An 18,326-nucleotide genomic window follows, 5' to 3' on the forward strand; every position below is an offset into this window, starting at 1 on the left:
CATGCAATGTCAGACCACAGTAACAGAGGGGCTTTAGGAAACTATCTGGACTCTCCATTTTGAACTGGATATTGACAAACTGGCAATTTCCTAGTTATGGGGTGGAGGAGGGGGTTTCCTCCAAGTGCTCCAGTTTCTTCCCACAGTCTAAAGATTAGGTGGATTGGCCATGCTAAATGCATGGGGTTACGACAAAAGGATGGGAGGGGGATGGGGGTGGTGTGGGCCTGGTTAGGATGTTCTTTGGAGCGCCAGTGCAGACTTGATGGGCTGAATGGCCACCTTCTGTACTGTAGCAATTCTATGACAACACCATAATAACAAGGGGAGCTAGAAGAGGCAGAGTATGTCGCTGAGAATTTACAGAGTACAGTGCGGCCCCGTTATAATGCGATGGTTGGGGTCCATAAAAGCGGGGTCGCACTAAATTTGCCAATTATTAGCGGAAAAAAAAGAGGGTCCAATGACACCATCGCGTTATATCAGAATTCGCGCTAAATCGGGGCTCCACTGTGTTTAGAACAACTTTACCAAGCAAGGGGCAAATAAGATTTAGCACTGAAAAAAATTCCAGATTTTAAAAAGTACATTTTAAAATTGGGCCATAAGCAATTAGTCAGGGGAAATTTTGCTGAAAAAAAATTCACTGATAAGTTACAAGCAGAAGAAATCACACTTCCATGTTTTCACTCCTCACTGAGGACTGCAGGCAAGCTGCCCCTGACACAGCTCAAGAACTCGGCCGATTTCCTAAAAGCTGGAATACCTGAAATTTCAGTGGCCAAGTTCTACACTTCAGAGTTGAGCAGCAGCAACTCAAAGTCAACCAGCAGGAACATCCATTGGAGAAAAAGAGTAGCTAAAGCATCACTCCAAACACTTGCATACTAGTTTAAATTTCAACATTAACTTCTGTTCTGCAGACATGACTTTTTAAAGAGCCCTGGGAGTGTTTAAACAGACCAGCTTCTTCTACAATGTTTCCAGGTGACTACTTGTGAATCAAGTCAGGAAATGAAATATATCACAAAGTTTTCATATTAATCATGCTCCCCGTGCCCCTCCCTACTATTCAACCTGAAGACTCTACTTAGTCACCACAGGAGATTCACTCAAATATTAAATCATATAGGCCAAGATCAGGATAGTAAAACACTGACACAAATGTGAAAAGCAAAATTTATCACGGATCTAAAATTAATTTTTTTTAAAGTCAGGAAGGGTTGTGAAGATACAAACCACAGGAGTTGTTCAAAGTACCATTGGCCTAGTCTTTTTCACATCCTTGCTGTTCTCCTGTGTTCTTTGTTTTATCTGTTCAGGTGACTGGGTAGAGAAACCTTGTTACACAAAATAACTCATTCTGGATATTTTAATTGACCATTTTCTGTTTTAAATGTTTGAAGAGAATAAAGATCAATATTTTTGGTCATCCTTTGGAAACTGCAATACAAGCAGAGCCCTTTATAGGGCGGAACAAAATGAGCGGTGGCAGGGAGAAAAGAGAAAGAATAGGTCATTCAAGTATGCTGATTCCAGTAATGAAATTGATTTTCTCATGTTTCATCAGTTCCTGCTGCACAACTGAAATCTCTTAATTGCAAATGCTTCAGCTCATTTCCTGTGCAGCCGATGTGCTTCTGCTCGCCTCTCTACTACTGCCTGTGGTCGCTGCAGCAAAGGAAGAATGCCCAAGAGGAAACTGGGAACACCTCTTTGCTTGTGCTACCTTGAATTTTCCCTCACAGGCACTAGCCCAAAGACACTGGCTGTGGGAAGGGAGTGAAGGAGAGGGACAAAGGGAGTACTCTATGAGGCTGAGGAAAAAAGGTGCTCACTAAGCACAACCAGCCAGGAAAAGCCAAAAAAAAGACTATGAGGCATTCGTTACATGCTGAGAGGGAAAAAAAAAAATCAGGATAACCAGTTTCTGAACAAAAGAAGTGGAGACCATTAAGCAGATGTTCAGATCCTAGAACATGATGCAACTGGGGGGGGTCAGTTGGAGAAGTTCACTTGCTGCATCTGTAATACCTGTGTGGATTATTCTGGAATTAGGTTTAAAATTATTTAGCATGCAGCAAAGTACAACAATCGAAAATACCCGACTGGAGTACCCGCCATAACCTCCCCCCCGTCCCCTCAAATCTACCGAAGCACCCAAATTGACATCCTGGTGACACCATCAGTCCTGGAGGACCGAACAGGAGTGAACTCTATTAATTGATACTGTTCTCAGATGGGTCTCAATGCCAATGAGTGTGCAGTCAATTGTACTTGGTGGTATCCCTAACATGTGAAAATTGACTATTTTCTTGCGGATATGCCAAGTTCACAGGAAAATTACAAACTAGGCAACTTGTGTAAACACCACACTTGGACAGCTGATATACATTTCCCCCGATGGGATTGGGAAGGAGCCAGAGACAAAGAAGTTTGAAGACCATTACAAATTTGTACTGCTAATGTTATCCAGTCAGACAGTGCCAATAGGTGGTACATGCTATTGGCTCACTTTGAGTGTATTAAAGATTAGCATTGAGAGACTGCTGCTGTCTGTAAATGGAGGAGAGAGTTCTTATGGACAGATGCCAGCTGGCCTGCTATAGCGCCTGGTGAACCACCATGTGAATATCTTTGTTTATTCTGATCTTCTCTTCAAAGAGAAATATTTTTGTCCTGGACCTAAAGCCAAGAACAGTTTGGACCATTACAGCACAAGGGGCAATGGTGCACTAAAGTCCAGCTGGAAAAATCATAAAACAAGTGATCATAAAGTGGGAGTTGAGTATCTTCACAAAGAGGCTTGTAAATCCATTTCTAACAGTTAAGCATTTAGGGCAATGGCTGTTAAATGGCATAGGTTTCAGAGATGAAATTCACTGTAGAACATCAAGAAACATTTTTCAAATGATGGATCGTATTTTCCACAGGTGCTGCCCGAGTTTGAAGGAGAATTTGAACAGGTCTTTATAAACAGAGATTTGGCATAATGCCCCAAAATGTGGCAGTAAGTATGAGCGAAATCGAGTCTCATAACTTGTGATATGATAATGCTGTTCAAATAACATTTGGCTCAAGTTAAAAATTGATATAACACATTGCTTTGTGAATAAATATCACTTGGGTACTTTTACCTTGGGTGTACAGAGAAGACTACATCACTGAGTCTGCATTTACAAATCTCCAGAGTCATGGCTCACTTTTTCATAGATCTCAACCTGCTGCCAGAAACATGACCTTCCCTGATGGCACCCAAGTGCAATGAGTTTGGTTCATACAGCTTGAGCATGCAAATTAAATCTAGCTTCTAATATTGTGCAGGCTGGCACAGAATCAGAGTGCTGCCATTAGTTACCCTGAAAAATAGTAATAACATGTAAAAGCTACTTTACGAGATCAAATATAATGCATTACAGCTCATAATGTAATGAAAGCAAAGATATCAAGTTTATCATAATTATAGCTCATCTATATGGACTTTCAGAAGGCATTCAATAAGGCTCAATACAAGGGATTACTGGCCAAACTGAAAGCACATGTACTGAAAACAAAGTTCTGGAAAAGCTCAGCAGGGCGATCAGCACCCGTGGAGAGAGAAACAGGAGTTAACATGGAGTCTAATATGACTCTTTCTGAAAAGAGAAATGATGGACTCTATGTTGAAGACAAAAGACCTGGGGGGGAGGAGGAGGAGGTTAGAGTAAAAGATGACAGATAGGTTAAAGGGTGGGGCAGGTTAAGTTGCAAGGATGTAATGGAACAAAGAAAAGGCAAAAGGAAGGTGAGAACTATAGTGGCAAATGAACAAACATCAGAGTGGATGCTATTGGCAGAGCAAGACGTACATGGAACTAAAAGTTACCTTGTGACATGGGTGAGGGAAGTGCCAAATGAAAGTTGTACATCCAAATTTGCTTTTCAAATGATACAAAGTTAGAAAACATTGCAACTTCCTGCTCCCACATCGACAGCTTACTAAGAGATACTGACATACAAATCAAGTGGTCAAAACCGTGGCAGATGAGAGTTTGTCGGCAAGTGAAAGATTATCTACTTTGAATGGAGAGAGACTGGAAGGTGAGGACGACCAAGGAGAGCAGACATTTTGTTATTAAATTGTGGAATAGCCTTAAATGGCTGAATTAGCTGTTCCTGTTGCTCTGTTCAAGTAGCAAACAGTTAAATCTGAAGGAAAATGCGAAGACTGCTCCAAATATCACATTTCCTTATTGTAATAATGCAGCCTCAAGATCATTTTTGCTCAATGTTCATCTCTTTAAAAAAAAGAGGATCTTGCACAGATCCTATTTTGTCATTTTTCCATATACGCCACTCCCCCAAGCTAGAAGCTGTAACTGTAGATATAATATTTGGTTTCATTTCTGGAAAACACTTCACATGCTTATTTACATAAACTGCAGAACAAAGTGGCCACTGTGAGATTGCACATCAGATCAATCAATCCTGCTTTTAGCTGGTACACTGTTTAATCAGATTTTTTTTCTTCCAGCTAATAATGGAATAATATAAAACACATCTAAAATCAATTTGAAATCTGTCTTGAACACTTTTTTCAGACCAGTTTTAAGTGAAATAATCTTTCAAGTCTTCATTCTGAATGTTGTGCCTCTTGAATAAGATGTTAATCGAGGCAACGTCTGCTCTCTCATGGCACAACTTCTGCAAAAACGTGCCAGGGAGTAATCCATGCTGTCTGGTCCAATATCTACCCCTTAAATCACATTTAAAAACAGATGATATGGACGTCAACACATTATTTAGTAACACAATGGCGGATCTCCACATCTATTTTCTACCCTTTAGTTGGTGTCGCTTGATGCCCTTAGCTAATAAATCAACCCAGGTCTTTGTATTTTTTAAAAATTCTCTCTTCCTAGCAATGTTGTGAAGCTGAACCAGGCTGTTCAGTGCCTTGGTGTCATATTCTCATCCACAGCATCACTAAGACCATCAGTTTCCACCTCTTAACCTCACTCAGCTCTTGCCTCTGCTCACCTGCTGCTGAGACCCTCATCCATGCCTATTGCACTCCCGGTTGGTTTCCCATGTTTTACCCTCTTAAAAACCTAGAGCTTTGGATGACCTGCAGCCTCTGTGCCAACTTGAACGAAGTTTCCATTTAGCCATAACTCCTGTGCTCACTAACCTACATTGGCTCCTGCTCAAGCAGCACCTCAATTTGAAAATTCTCACCTAGGCTTTGAAATCCTCCTATAGCCTCACTGCTCCTCATCTCTTTAATCTGTTCCAGCCCCACAGTGCTCCAGGAGATATTTATCTGTGCCTCTCTAATTCTGGCGTCTTGAGCATCCTCGATTATCATTGTTGCAATATGTCCATGCCTTCAGCTGACAAAGCCCCAAGCTCTGAAATTTCCCTCCTTTAAAAAAGGTGCTTCTTAAAACCTACCTCTTTGACCAAGCTTTTGTTCATCTACTCTCATATTTTTGTGTACCTTGATGTCAAGTTTTGTTCTCTAGTGCATTACAAAGCACAGTAGAAGTTGTATTATGTTAAAGGAGTTGTATAAATACAAGTTAATGTATAAAAAACAGTTCTATAGAAGGAACATTAACACTGTTCCTCTCTACACAGATGCTGAGTTTATCCAGCATTTTCTCTTTTATTTCAGATTTCCAGCATTTGTGTTATTTTGCATTTACAATCCCCTTTAACCCTGGAATCACACTGATTAAACAGCACGATCCCCCTTCCAAGAGCAAATACATTGGCTTGGATTTTCTGATGGCAACAGGGACAAATGTTCAGATATACGCAGTAGAAGCCCAGAAATTTCAAACATCCGATGGGCAGAATTACACTGCCTGGACGCTGACTCGACTGTTGAAGACTTTGATTTGATTTATTATTGTCACATGTATTAACATACAATGAAAAGTATTGTTTCTTGCCTGCTATATAGACAAAGCAAGGCCTTCATAGAGAAGGAAATGAGAGAGTGCAGAACGTAGTTTTACAGTCATAGCTAGGGTGTAGAGAAAGATCAACTTAATGAGAGGTCCATTCAAAAGTCTGACGACAGCAGGGAAGAAGCTGTTCTCGAGTCGGTTGGGTACGTGACCTCAGACTTCTGTATCTTTTTCCCCCCCCCAAAAGGAAGATGGAAGAGAGAATGTCCGGGGTGCGTGGGATCCTTAATTATGGCGGCTGCTTTGCCGAGGCAGTGGGAAGTGTAGACTTGGGCTAGAGACCTGGAACTTACTCAGAAATTTTCCCAGGATATTGCACTGTCCATCACAGGCATACGATCATATGTTGAATGTGATAAACAGTGGAAGCCATAAAATGTATTTAAAAAATAAACCTGTTGAACAATTCCTCCACCCCAATTCCAAAATCTAAATCTGTGAATGCAGTTTTCCAGACAGGCTCATCAAAGTTCACACAATTGCAACGTTTTTCCCCCCCTCACTTACGCATTCCAATGCCCCGAGATGAAGGCCAACAATCCATTAACCTTTTTGATTGAGTGTTGTAATGTGCACTAGAATATTCAATACTGGTTAAGCACACAGCAATACCAACTGGAACAATTTTCCAATCTTGCATAGTGCTCAGTTAACACTGCTAAATTACTTTTCAAAAAGCATTCATCCTAATATACAAATACATGCCATGATATTTTACAAGGTAAAATAGTCATTTACAATAATGAGCTTGAAACCGTGCGCCAATTAACTTTCATTACTTTCTGCACTAAAAAACAAGACACTTAATTTAATTTTAAACTTCTGATAACTGCCAAGTCTCTCACAAAATTATATGCTTGTGATTTGTACCAGCTCCTGCATGGCATTAATATAGGTGTTCCGGTCCTGCCACAACAGGTTCTTTGGCATTGGGATGAGCCAGTCAACTGTCCATCAATTTTGGCAGGACCAAAAATCCCGTGGCAGAAGTGCCAGAAAATTCAGACCCATTTTTTGAGGGTGAAAAGGGGGATAATTAAAAAGACATTTGGAATGGGGGTGAAACTTTCAGGAGGCTTTCACAGGCTGAGAAATAGATAGCAGACAGCAGTCCGAGGAGAGAATGCCAGAGGACAGTGCAGAATAGCTGAACAACTGATGGTACAGACAGGGAGAGACAATGTACGAAAGAAATTTCATGGAGAACTTATGATTGGCAGATTATGTCTGACTAATCAAGTTGAATTTGTACAGTTGTCTCTTCAAACTTCCAGAAGGTGATAATAAAGTTCTGCACAACAGATCATTGGCAAAATGAAAGTACACAGAATTACAGGTAACTCTGTGACATGGATTTTGTAACTGATGAGAGACCGTAGGGAAAAAAGGAACATTCTATGAACAAGATGCTTCAGCATCTGTAGTGAGGCTACGGCTTTTCACCAGATACATTAATGTGGATGGAGGAAGTGAGAGAAGTATTTTCAAACTTGCAGGTGACAGGTGGCACAGTAAGTGGTGAACAGGAAATTACTAAGGGACATAGACCAAGTCAGTGGTCAAAAACCGTGGCAGATAGAACTGAACAAATGGGAGGTTATCTACTTTGAATTGTAGAAAAGCTTAACTGGAATATTGGCGCAAGACCAAGAGCTGTGGAGGACTGAGGGGTTTGGAAATCCATTTAAACAAATCACTAAAAACTACTATATCGATTCAGAAAGGCTAATGGATGTTGGTCTTTATCTCAGAGGTTTGCAATACAAAAAGGAGGAATTAATGCTGTGGTTGTAGAGTCTTGGCATTCAATTTCAGAAAGAGACATTGGCCTTGAAAGGGGCACTGTGCAGATTCCAGTTTGTAAAGGGTTAAACATTGTGCTGGCAGGTTGCATATGCTTGGCTTGAATTCCTTGGAGTTCAAGGTGATCAAATTCAGTGTTTTGACTTGATAATGGGAATGAATAGTTTATCTATGTGTCCTGCTTTCCCCATAAAGAGGAAGTAGAACAGAGTATAATGAAAGCTAGTCAATGGAGGATCAAAATCAGGGACCATTTTGTCCATATAAAAGAATAGTGAAATTCTGGAACTCGCTCCTTCAGAAGGCTGGAGTACAAGGTCAAGACGGAGTTGATCAACAGAGCTTTTGCAATAGAAGGCAACGGTAACAAGGGACATGGCGCAAAGGCAGGAAAATAAAGTTTGAACTACAGATCAGTCATGACTTAACTGAAGAGAGGATCTGGCTCATGGGGTTTCAGTTCCTATGTTACCATGCTCCAATGGAATAGAAATGAAAAAGTGACTCAAAGCATGACTTTCACAGGCAAGTCCAGCCCCATGACCATTACCATCAAGTACAAAACAACCATGTTTTACGAGAACACTATTAACTCCAAGTATTTCCATATTTAGCACAGTTGCATCACTGTCACCCAGTCAAAATCTTAGAAATTTCCCATCCCTAACATCATGAGGCCACCACAGAGGTTGAAGGCAACAGATCACCACTACTTTCTTGGCAGTTATGGGAAAGAACCGCAGCTATCAGTACCACCCATATTTAGAGAGTTATTATTTTCCATTTTAAGTCAGTATTACACAGAAATGACAATTTAGTAACAGGCCATTACACATAACTAGCCCATGGAGGAAGATGACCAACCTCATGAGCAGTAGCATTAATCACATGTTAATGGTTGGATTTCCATGCACCTTTATTGTTTTATCCTTCAACATTTATCTCACCCATTTTTAAAATGTTGACTTCCCAGAATTGGTTTATCTCCATGGTTGCAGGATAATTTGGCCTAGATGGTACAAAAAGGTGACCAAAATAGGGGAGTCAGACAGGATAGGCACTTTTTTAAAAAGGGTCTTATTAAAAACTGGATAGTACAATGTTTACATCTGGCTTTGAACCTGAACCAATGGGATAGAAGTCTCTATAAACCTGCGATGAACAGTTTAAGTTTCAAAACGCATCCTGGTTTGCAGTGGACTCAAGGTTGTCCGTAATTGATATTTTCAAATCAAGGGTGAGGCACATGTTGGAAATATAGAAATAATCTTGTTTCCATCATTTCCCCTATTCTTTGATACTTGGTTAAAGCAAACCAATCACTTTTGAAGTCAGTTCCATAGGGTTTATGCCAAGATATTAAATTGCCTTTTCTTTGCACACATTGACAGTGAGGTTGAGTGTCAGATGAGTGGTAGATGGAATTTAACTTGAAAAGTGCAAGGTGGTGGATGGAGTAATTTGACAAGGAAGTATTCTGTGAACGGCATGACACTGGGAAGTTCTGAGGAACAAAGAGACCTTTGTGCATTTGCACATAAATCTCTGAAGGCAGAAGGGCATTCTAGTGAGGTGGTGAAAAAGGCATATGGGTCATCACTCAAGGCATAGATTACAAAAGCAGGGAGGTCATATTGGAGTTGTGTAGAACTTTGGTGAGGCCACAGCTGAGCACTGTGTGCAATTCTGGTTGCCATGTTACAGGAAGTATGTGATTGCACTGGGGGGTGCAGAGATTCACCAGGATGATACCTGTGATGGAACATCTAAATGATGAAGAAAGGTTGGATACATTTGGGTTGCTTTCATTGGAGCAGAGAAGATTGAGGGCTGACCTGATCGAGGTGTACAAGATTATGAGGAGCATGGGCAAGGAGCAGCTGAAGGATCAGTCACAAAGAAACAAATTCAAAGGCAAGGAGCAGGAGGTTTTGGGCGGGGAGGGGGGAGAGAAGAGGATGCGAGGGAAAAAAAACTTATTTTTAAACCCAGAGGGTGGCGATGGTCTGGAATGCGCTGCCTGGGAGGGTGGTGGAAACGGGTTGCCTCAAATCCTTGAAAGATTACCTGGATAAGCACTTGGCACCTCATAACATTCAAGACCAAGTGCTGGTAAATGGGACAAGATAGATTAGGTGGTTCCCACATGTCAGCGCAGACTCGATGGGCTCAATCATGCACTACACGATTCTGTGATTGATGGGCTCATTGTGTAACTCCAGCAAATTTCACTTCTAAACTCAACATTTGCATTTTGCAACCATTAGACGCCAACCATTTCCTGGTTCATTCCCCAGGGAATGTCCTGCCTGGTTTGAATTTAAACAAAGCTTGGCAATTAACACTTAGGTGAATTTTCTATGGCACACTTCTACCAGAGTCCACTTGCCAACCAATCTGCACTCCATGCTCCCATGCAGTACAAATTCTTGTTTCCTTTACAGTCTGGTATTCTGGCGAGTTGTACTGATGAGTGCAAGACAGAAAGCTTTGACAACATGTCGATTTTTCAGTAATGCTAAAACATGTTTGTTCAATTTTTAATAAATTGAAAATGACTGACTGGACTTTACAGTATTTAGTAGATTATATATTTAGATCTTACATCATTGAACACCAGATTTATGCAACTTAAATAACATACATGATTAGAAAACTTCACTCTGAATGTAACGGTGGAGTGTATGGTACTCAGCTAGATTTGCCAGACAAAGCAAGTTCCCAATCTCAGGGGGGGAGGCACCAGATACAAGTGAGAAAGTTTCCTCACAAGAAGCTTCGATCCCTTAAAAATAGAATTGATATTAATAAAGTTTCGTTATCAATTGGATGAAGAACGCTTTACATACTTCACCCCTTTACATAATACCCAATGGTAATTTTCACTCTCAAAGTAAAGATTGTATTTCGCAATAATACATTTAACAAACCATGATGGGAACAGCAATATGGGTATTTTGGAAAGTTCTGCGTCTCAGATGAGTTTACCAGAAAAAATATATCAACAGACTAGCAGGGCAACACATGGCCCACATATGCACAGAGACACCAACAGGTAATTGTATTCCACTTAGACATTGTACATCAACAGAAGTAGGATTTTTTTTTTTTTAATTTACTTTTACGACAGATAACTCCCCTCCACTTAGTTACAAACAGCAAACATATACACTATCTCTGTAAACAGGTAGCTGGACAGATAAAGGTAATTGGGATGCGTTTCCTACATTCGGATTGATTTATGTTTTATAACTACTGAGCAATTAAGAAACCCAGTGTAAAATGTAATTTAGTTGCAGTCATATTCACAAGCTTGTTTAATGAGCTATTTCAAAGAAATTAAGTTCAATGCTTCAGGAAAAAGTACATTCTTATACATCAGATCGCTAATCACCTTGCTAGCAATACATTCAGGGATTAACAAGTGCACCATGTAAAATCATGCAATCCTGTTTGCAGTGGCATGCCAAGGAATTAAGTAGTGTCTTCTTGAAAATGGAGATTGATTCTCGTTACACTATTTAAAAGTTAAGCCATTTAATGGAGTTGCTGACTTTTTAAACTATGTTACTTTATTTCTAAAGCTAGCCTGTATGTAGTGATCTAATCGAATAATCATAAGTCATAGTTAACAGTCAATCTTGAGAAATGACAACTCCTTCTCAACAAGGGAATACTCAACATGGGCTTCTAAAAAAAAGTCTGGAACATAAGTGCACTAATAATCTCCAACTGTAAAATATTGTTTTCCCACCCTAGAACAGTGAGGAGGTTTGTTAGAGATTGTAGCAAATGGAACATGCTGCATATATTCCTGTTCCTTTTCTGGACACACTGCTGCATAACACCAGAAGGCCTGACTGACACTGCCAACGCCCAGCAGGGATCTGGCTACAAACTTGCTGTCATAAGGACAAGGAACGTCAATTGCTCATTGGCCTTGCATCCAGTAACAGAAAGAGGGTGACAACATTCAACAACAACTTTATATAGCACTTTTAACACTGAAAAAATGTCCCAAGGTGCAGCACATAAGCATAATTGAACAAAACTGAGCATTAGGTCGAGAAAAATTAGGAAAGGTGATCAAAAGCTTCGCCATAGAGGCAGATTTTAATGAGGGAGATGTAGAGGCACAAAGGTTTAGGGGAGAACTTGCACAACAAGCATTAGTGGAATAGAAGTGAGGAATAGACACAAAGCTAGGCTTGCAGGAACAGAGCCCAGAATTGTACCACAGATTTAAACACAAGAATTAAATCCTTAAAATTGAGGCACTTCTGGACCAAGGAGCCAATATTGGTCAACAAGAAACAGGGTGATGAATAAACACGATATGTCAGGACTCAGGATAAGAGCAGCAAAGTTTTAGAGGGTTGGGAGGCTAGTTGTCTCAGCACTTGAATAATTGAGTCCGGAGAGAAGAAAAAAAGCCTTGATGAAGTTTTTAAGCAGCTGAAGGGTTAAAGCAAGAACTTAAAAGGTGCATTAACATGGAGGTAGTGGTCAGTCTTTGCAACGGAGAGGCATCTCCGCTCAGGGGCAAAAGGAAATGCTGAAGTTGCAAGCCGTCTGCTGCAGCCAGAGTAGAATCTGTGATTAGGAAGTGGAGTTTGTGGGAGGAAATGGCATCCAGAGCAAGATACCAGACAGGCAGTTTGATTGAGAAAGGAGGTTGTGTGGCAGAGCTAAGGGTCATCAGTATACCCTGTTGAATTTTAGAATGATGTCAAAGTGCAGCAGAATAATAAGACTTGGACAAGGATAAATCCGGAGTGAATCCCAGACCGAATGGTACAGGGATGGGAAGGGAAGCCAATGGAGGACATTATCTGGTCTAGTGACTCTAGGCAAGGACATTCACACTCAGCTGGATGACAGCGGAGAAGCATTGGAAGAGATAATCATGTCAAATCAAAGACTGCAGACAGGTGGAGAAGGATGAGAAAGTATGGTATTAATGGTTAAAGGCAAACAGGATTGATTTGGGCAATTTCAGTGCTGTGAAGGGGTGGCTATGCAATGAGATTAAATTTTATAGTTACAAGAAAGGTGGGCAGAGATTTGAGAGGTGGCACTACATTCAAGGGCATTATTGAAAAAAATGAAGTTGGAGATGGGGTAATAGCTTGCAAGGGCAGAATCAATAATTCCCATCCCCTTCTCAACCCTAAGATAGGAAGGTCATTATGCAACATATGGCAATCTCAGCACACAAGCGCTCTGACTTCACTTGGAGGTAGGTAATTAATAAAATTTGCTGGAATCCTCCCTATTGGCACATAGAAAAGGGGACCAAAACTGTTCAAAGGAAAGATATACTGGCTTTGGAGGCAGTCCAGAGAAGGTTCACTAGGTTGACCCCAGGCATGGAGGGATTTTCTTAGAGAGTTTGAGGGGTATACAGCACAGAAAAGGCCCTTGAGTCTGCATCAAAGACAAACCAACTATTCCAATCCCATTTTCCAGCGCTTGGTCCATAGCCTTGTATGCCTTGGCATCACAAGTACACATCTAAACATTTCTTAAGTGTCACAAAGGTCTCTGCCTCTACCACCCTTTCAGGCAGTGAGATCCATACACCCACCACCCTTCAGGTGAAAACATTTAATGGGAAAATGGAGTTGAGCATTATCATTTCAGATCAGTCACGATTTCATTGAATAGCAGAGCAGACTTGACAGGCCGAATGGTCTACTTCTGCTCCATCTCATGGTCTATGGTCACATTCCACTCAACCCCTTTGATTCACAATTAAACCAGATATGTATTCAATTTAAAATCCAAGTAACACCTCAGTATCATTTTGTATTATATTACCCAAAATATAGCCACTTGCAGTGCCAGAAAGCCAACTCCATCAATGCATCCCTGCCTACTCAGTGGTCCTGTCAAAGAGCATCTTTAAACTACCAATATGTAGCCTTACCCAACGGAACTAAAACAGCAATGCATTTAGCTCACAAAACAAGGCAATGTTACAATTTAGTATAAATATTTCTAAATCCATTACATATCATGCAATCACTGTAGCATGAATTTCACAGTAACCCAATAACGCCCTGCAACAGGGAACAAAAATCAAGGCAATTATTTTCAGTTCATATCACAACATTCGAGGGTTTTTTAAAAAAGACTCAATTTCAGGAGCCTCCACACACCCCGCGGGGATTGGATATACTCTGGGAACATAGACACACACGCATATATACACAAATAAAACAGCGTTCACTGATAAGCTAAATGTAGATTGGTATAAAACGAGCAGCCACTAACGCAGTGCTGTCTGTGGAAGGGTGGGTAATCACAATCTTGTTTTACAGAGTGAATTTAAACCCTGACTGTCCTTCCCAGAGGATAAAACACGGGACAAGAAGCTGGGAGCAGCCAGGTGAGGTACGGACAGGGTTAAACTCAGCACTCTTTTACTAGTTGTTCTTTCCACACACCAGCCCAAGCAACAAATGCAGCTCAGCGGGCAACACTTTTTTTAAAAAAACATTATAATTTGATTCAATTAATGAAAGGACAAACATGAAACTAAATGTGCTTTCAAAAAAAAAGTAACAATTAGCTCAGATAAGTCACCGGTAAAGTTCAACAAATCTATAATTGTAACCAAACAAAGCACAATAGGGCTCACTGCCAACCATTTACCTCATATTCCTAACCCAGATATGAAACATCTCCACACATACACCGCAATCAGCTTTAGGAGAAGATTACCCTCCCTTTCCCCAGTCTCTCACCGGACAGTTTTCCCCCGCTGTCTCCTTGTCTCCTCCTGCGCTGTAAAATGAAGTAAGAATTGGATTTCTCGGTCACCCAGAGCTTGAGAGCATTTTTCAGCAGCACTTCTTCAGGCTTTAGCCACATGATGAAAACCCTTCACGCGTACATTAGAAATTGATAGAGACAATTTTTCACCCTTTTCTTGGTCAAATGCTAAGCACTGCAATGGAGTTGTCTTCTACAAATGCTCTTTCTTTCCACCTGTACTGAGCCTAACAGTGCACCTTCCCGCGACTCACACTGTCTTACGCTAATATTCACCTCCAATTTCCGGATTTCACTCGGTTTTGAGTCTTCCGGTTCTAACAGAGGAAGTCCCACCCCAAATTTGCAACCATTCAGAACTCTTAGATACTTATTTTCTGTCTTCACTAAACTGGTAATTTATTCCAATGGGAAAATGAATATATACTTGTGAACTAATCCCCTGAACCACAGGGTGAGTCATTAAATAGTCGGGCTTGATTGACACTGCTACTGTATTCCAGCAGTTCTTGCTTATAAAAGGAAACGATGTAAAATGCAGTGGATTTTATTTTCTGGTTATATCAGGGAAACATTGCTGTGGCCCTTGTCATGTGATGAGATATGCCTGTGGTCTTATGTTTACATCTTAAACTGGTGTGCTACTGCTTGGTCGTGTTGTCATTAGACACTGTAGTACTGGAGTCTGATCCTTGACACTAAGCCTAGAATGTACAAAATGTGTAATGAATGTTTATGTACTAGCCTTGAAACATAACTACATTCAAACTAATTGTTGTTCTATAATACTGGTGACGATGAATTCAAAGAATCATTTCAGCATGCCATCAGCACCAATGAGATCTCCCCCATCCCATGCATTTTCTGTGCAGTATTTATGATGTTTTTCACCAAGCTTTTGGTTGTCAGTTTGCCTCCATTGGCAGTCCACTGGGCTCTGTGTCAGATGCTGTGAATTCAAACCCCATTACATAATCTGGAAGGAGGTCTTCTGATGCAGTGAATAGCCTTCCTGTCTCTGAGCGAGAAGCTCCAGGTTCAATTCCACTCCAGGAATTGATGGCCAAGGAAGGTGTGTTCCTAAGATAGCCAAACACGGTTGCGTATCAACCTGCAAACCCTTCCAACACACACCAATGGCAGGCGGTAAGAGTGGAAGAAATTCCTGGTCTGCCAAATGTTTTGAAAAAAGATTGGAACCTCTACCATCATGATCCATAGCTCCGGATACATATTGCACAGCAACTCAGACTCCCACTACCACATCATCCAGGCTACATTCGGAAGTACTAAGTAAATACTTCAGCTGCAATGTAAAATCAAACTCCATCTGCTGGTTCAAAGGGATATTGAAGTTTCTACAAAAGAAACAAAAGTCTCTGCAAAAGAGATTGCTAGGTAAAATTGAGGCGCATTGAATTGGAAACAGTCATGTAACATCAATAAAAAAATTGTTTGGAGGTAAGAAGCGGGAGAATGATGATAAAAAGGACATTATCTGAATGGTTGTATGTGACAGACAGCCGATGCTCCCCTAGAGATTAGCTTTCTGTCCCTAAGCAAGTCATTTGGTGCGTTCAGACATAAACAATATTTAAGGTTGCTAGGCAGTGGAAATTAAACATACAACATTCTCTTAATCATTATTATTTTTATTCTTATTATTCCTGCTGACTTTAGTGATAACCATGGAATTTTTTCCATTGACATCTTTGGAAGAAGAGGACAACCAACTGCCATCAGGTTAAAGTGTGGAAGTGGTTCTTACTCACACTAATTGCTCTGCTACAAGTGCAGACAGAAGTGCAGGGTGCCTTAAACTGGCATACAGCTTGTGCCCGCAGAGTCTCCTATTCCCAAAGGGCAGCAGAACCAACAGCACTAATCATATATGTAAAAACCCACCTAACCACAATGTTGGATCTTTTCTCCGATTCACCCAACTCATTATATCAAAGTAAAATTAGTGAGCATGGGTTAACCAAGGACAGACAACATAGATTTATTAAAGGTAAACTATGTTTGATGAATTTAATTTTTTTTTTGAAGAAGTAGCTAAGATGGATAAAGAGGATACAGTAGATGATGAGGAGGTATAGAGTGTAAGGGAGTGAAGATATCTGAGAGAAACTTGGCTTCGTGTTTGGATGGGTGGTAGAGAATGAGGTTTGAAAGAGGAGAGACGAGTGGAACAAGATGATTTGCTCAAAGGAAGAAAAGGTGTCGTCAGTTGAGTAGGGGGATAGACCAGGTGTGACTTCATCATGTGGCCACACTACTACTGGGTAGGTCTGAGTGGGGCAAGTGGTGGAAGAGATGGCCATGTGGGGAGGCATCATTAAAGAAGAAGACATCATTTTAAAAATTCATTCTTGCGATATGAACATTGTGTTAAGACTGCGTTTATTGTCTCTCCTAATTGCCCTTGAGGAGGCGGTAATGAGCTGCATTCCTGATCCACTGTATTCTATGTGCTGTAGGTATATCCATAGTATTTTTTTCTGTATTGGTTTGATATAACAGAGTGCCTTGCTAGGCCATTGTAGAGAGCAATTAAAAGTTAACCACCACATCATTGTGGATCTGGAGTCACATATAAGGCAGACCGAGTAAAGATGGCAGATTTCAATCACTGAAAGACATTAGTGAACCAGAATGGGTTTTTTTTTTACCAGTATCCTGTAGTTTTATTATCATTATTAATGAAGCTAGCATCTTATTCCAGATTAATTAATTAATTGAATTTAAATTTCCCCTGTTGCCATGGTGGGATTTGAGCTCCTATCTCCAGAGCATTAGTCTGAGTTCTGGATTGCTAATTTACTAACCTTACCACTATAGAATGGTCCCCGTCAGCCAAGTCTGTCCACTGACGTGGATACAATCATCCACAATTAGCTTTGTGAATCTTGCTCACAACTGAACAGACATTCTGGAAGGAGATGTGTTAAGGGATGATGATAGTTAATGCAATTCAGATAAGCAAGATTACTCACATTAACCAAGTAAATCAGCAAGAGAGCAGCAAGTGGAAATTGCGGTTGCTGCTTCGAAGGAAGTAATGATAAGGGCCTTGATAAGCTTTTGAATGATGTCAAAAGAGGCACAGATAGAAGATGTAAACTTAATGAAGAGTAGAGAAGTGGAAAACTAGCCCCTTGATATTGAAAGTTGCTAAGTTTCATCCATGTAGCCTTTGACATTGTACTCTGAGCTTTCTTATGTTTTCATATTTTTCTAGAAGTTACTCGGTAGGTTAAAAGCACAAAAACAAACTTCTGCAGATATTGGAAATTTGGAATGAAAACAGAAAATGCTGGAAATACCTAGCAGGCCAGGCTGGATTTGTGGAGAGAGAAGCAGAATCCTTCCACCAATGGTATTTTGTTTAACCCCTTAATTTTCTTCCTTGAACCTTATTGGTCCAGTCTCTGCATGGTCATGTTCTGGAGACACCCTGAAAGATGCACTGGCGGATCTCCCGGAGGTCTCAATGATAGGACTCAGTGGGAATTTCCCAGTAAGTTTTAACTTCCAGTAGGAATACCCCTACATTTAGAACACTCCATGTTCACATTTCTGAGGAGGCCTGATTCAGAACTCCAGGCATGAAATGTGGAACTCTAGTACACAGTAAATTAATAGGAGCAGAGTAATAATCCAACACTGATTGCCATTCCTCAGTAGATTCAGACCATTAATGTGATAGGAGTCCACATGGTTAGTGCTTCAATTTCCAGATAAGATATTGATTTTGATTTGATTTATTATTATCACATGTATTAGTGTACA

General features: G+C 40.5%; 1 protein-coding gene across 1 annotated transcript in view; it reads right to left on the reverse strand.

The window, feature by feature from the left end:
• Window positions 1-14,814, reverse strand: part of LOC144499672 (TBC1 domain family member 8-like) — an 86,751-nt gene extending 71,937 nt beyond the window's left edge. The window contains exon 1 of the mRNA XM_078221939.1: window positions 14,507-14,814. Coding sequence (XP_078078065.1) covers window positions 14,507-14,633 — 127 coding nt within the window. The 5' untranslated portion in view covers window positions 14,634-14,814. The remainder of the gene's footprint in view (window positions 1-14,506) is intronic.
• Between the last annotated feature and the right edge of the window lie 3,512 nt (window positions 14,815-18,326).

This window comes from Mustelus asterias, chromosome 10, assembly GCF_964213995.1.
Source record: "Mustelus asterias chromosome 10, sMusAst1.hap1.1, whole genome shotgun sequence".
Taxonomy (NCBI): domain Eukaryota; kingdom Metazoa; phylum Chordata; class Chondrichthyes; order Carcharhiniformes; family Triakidae; genus Mustelus; species Mustelus asterias.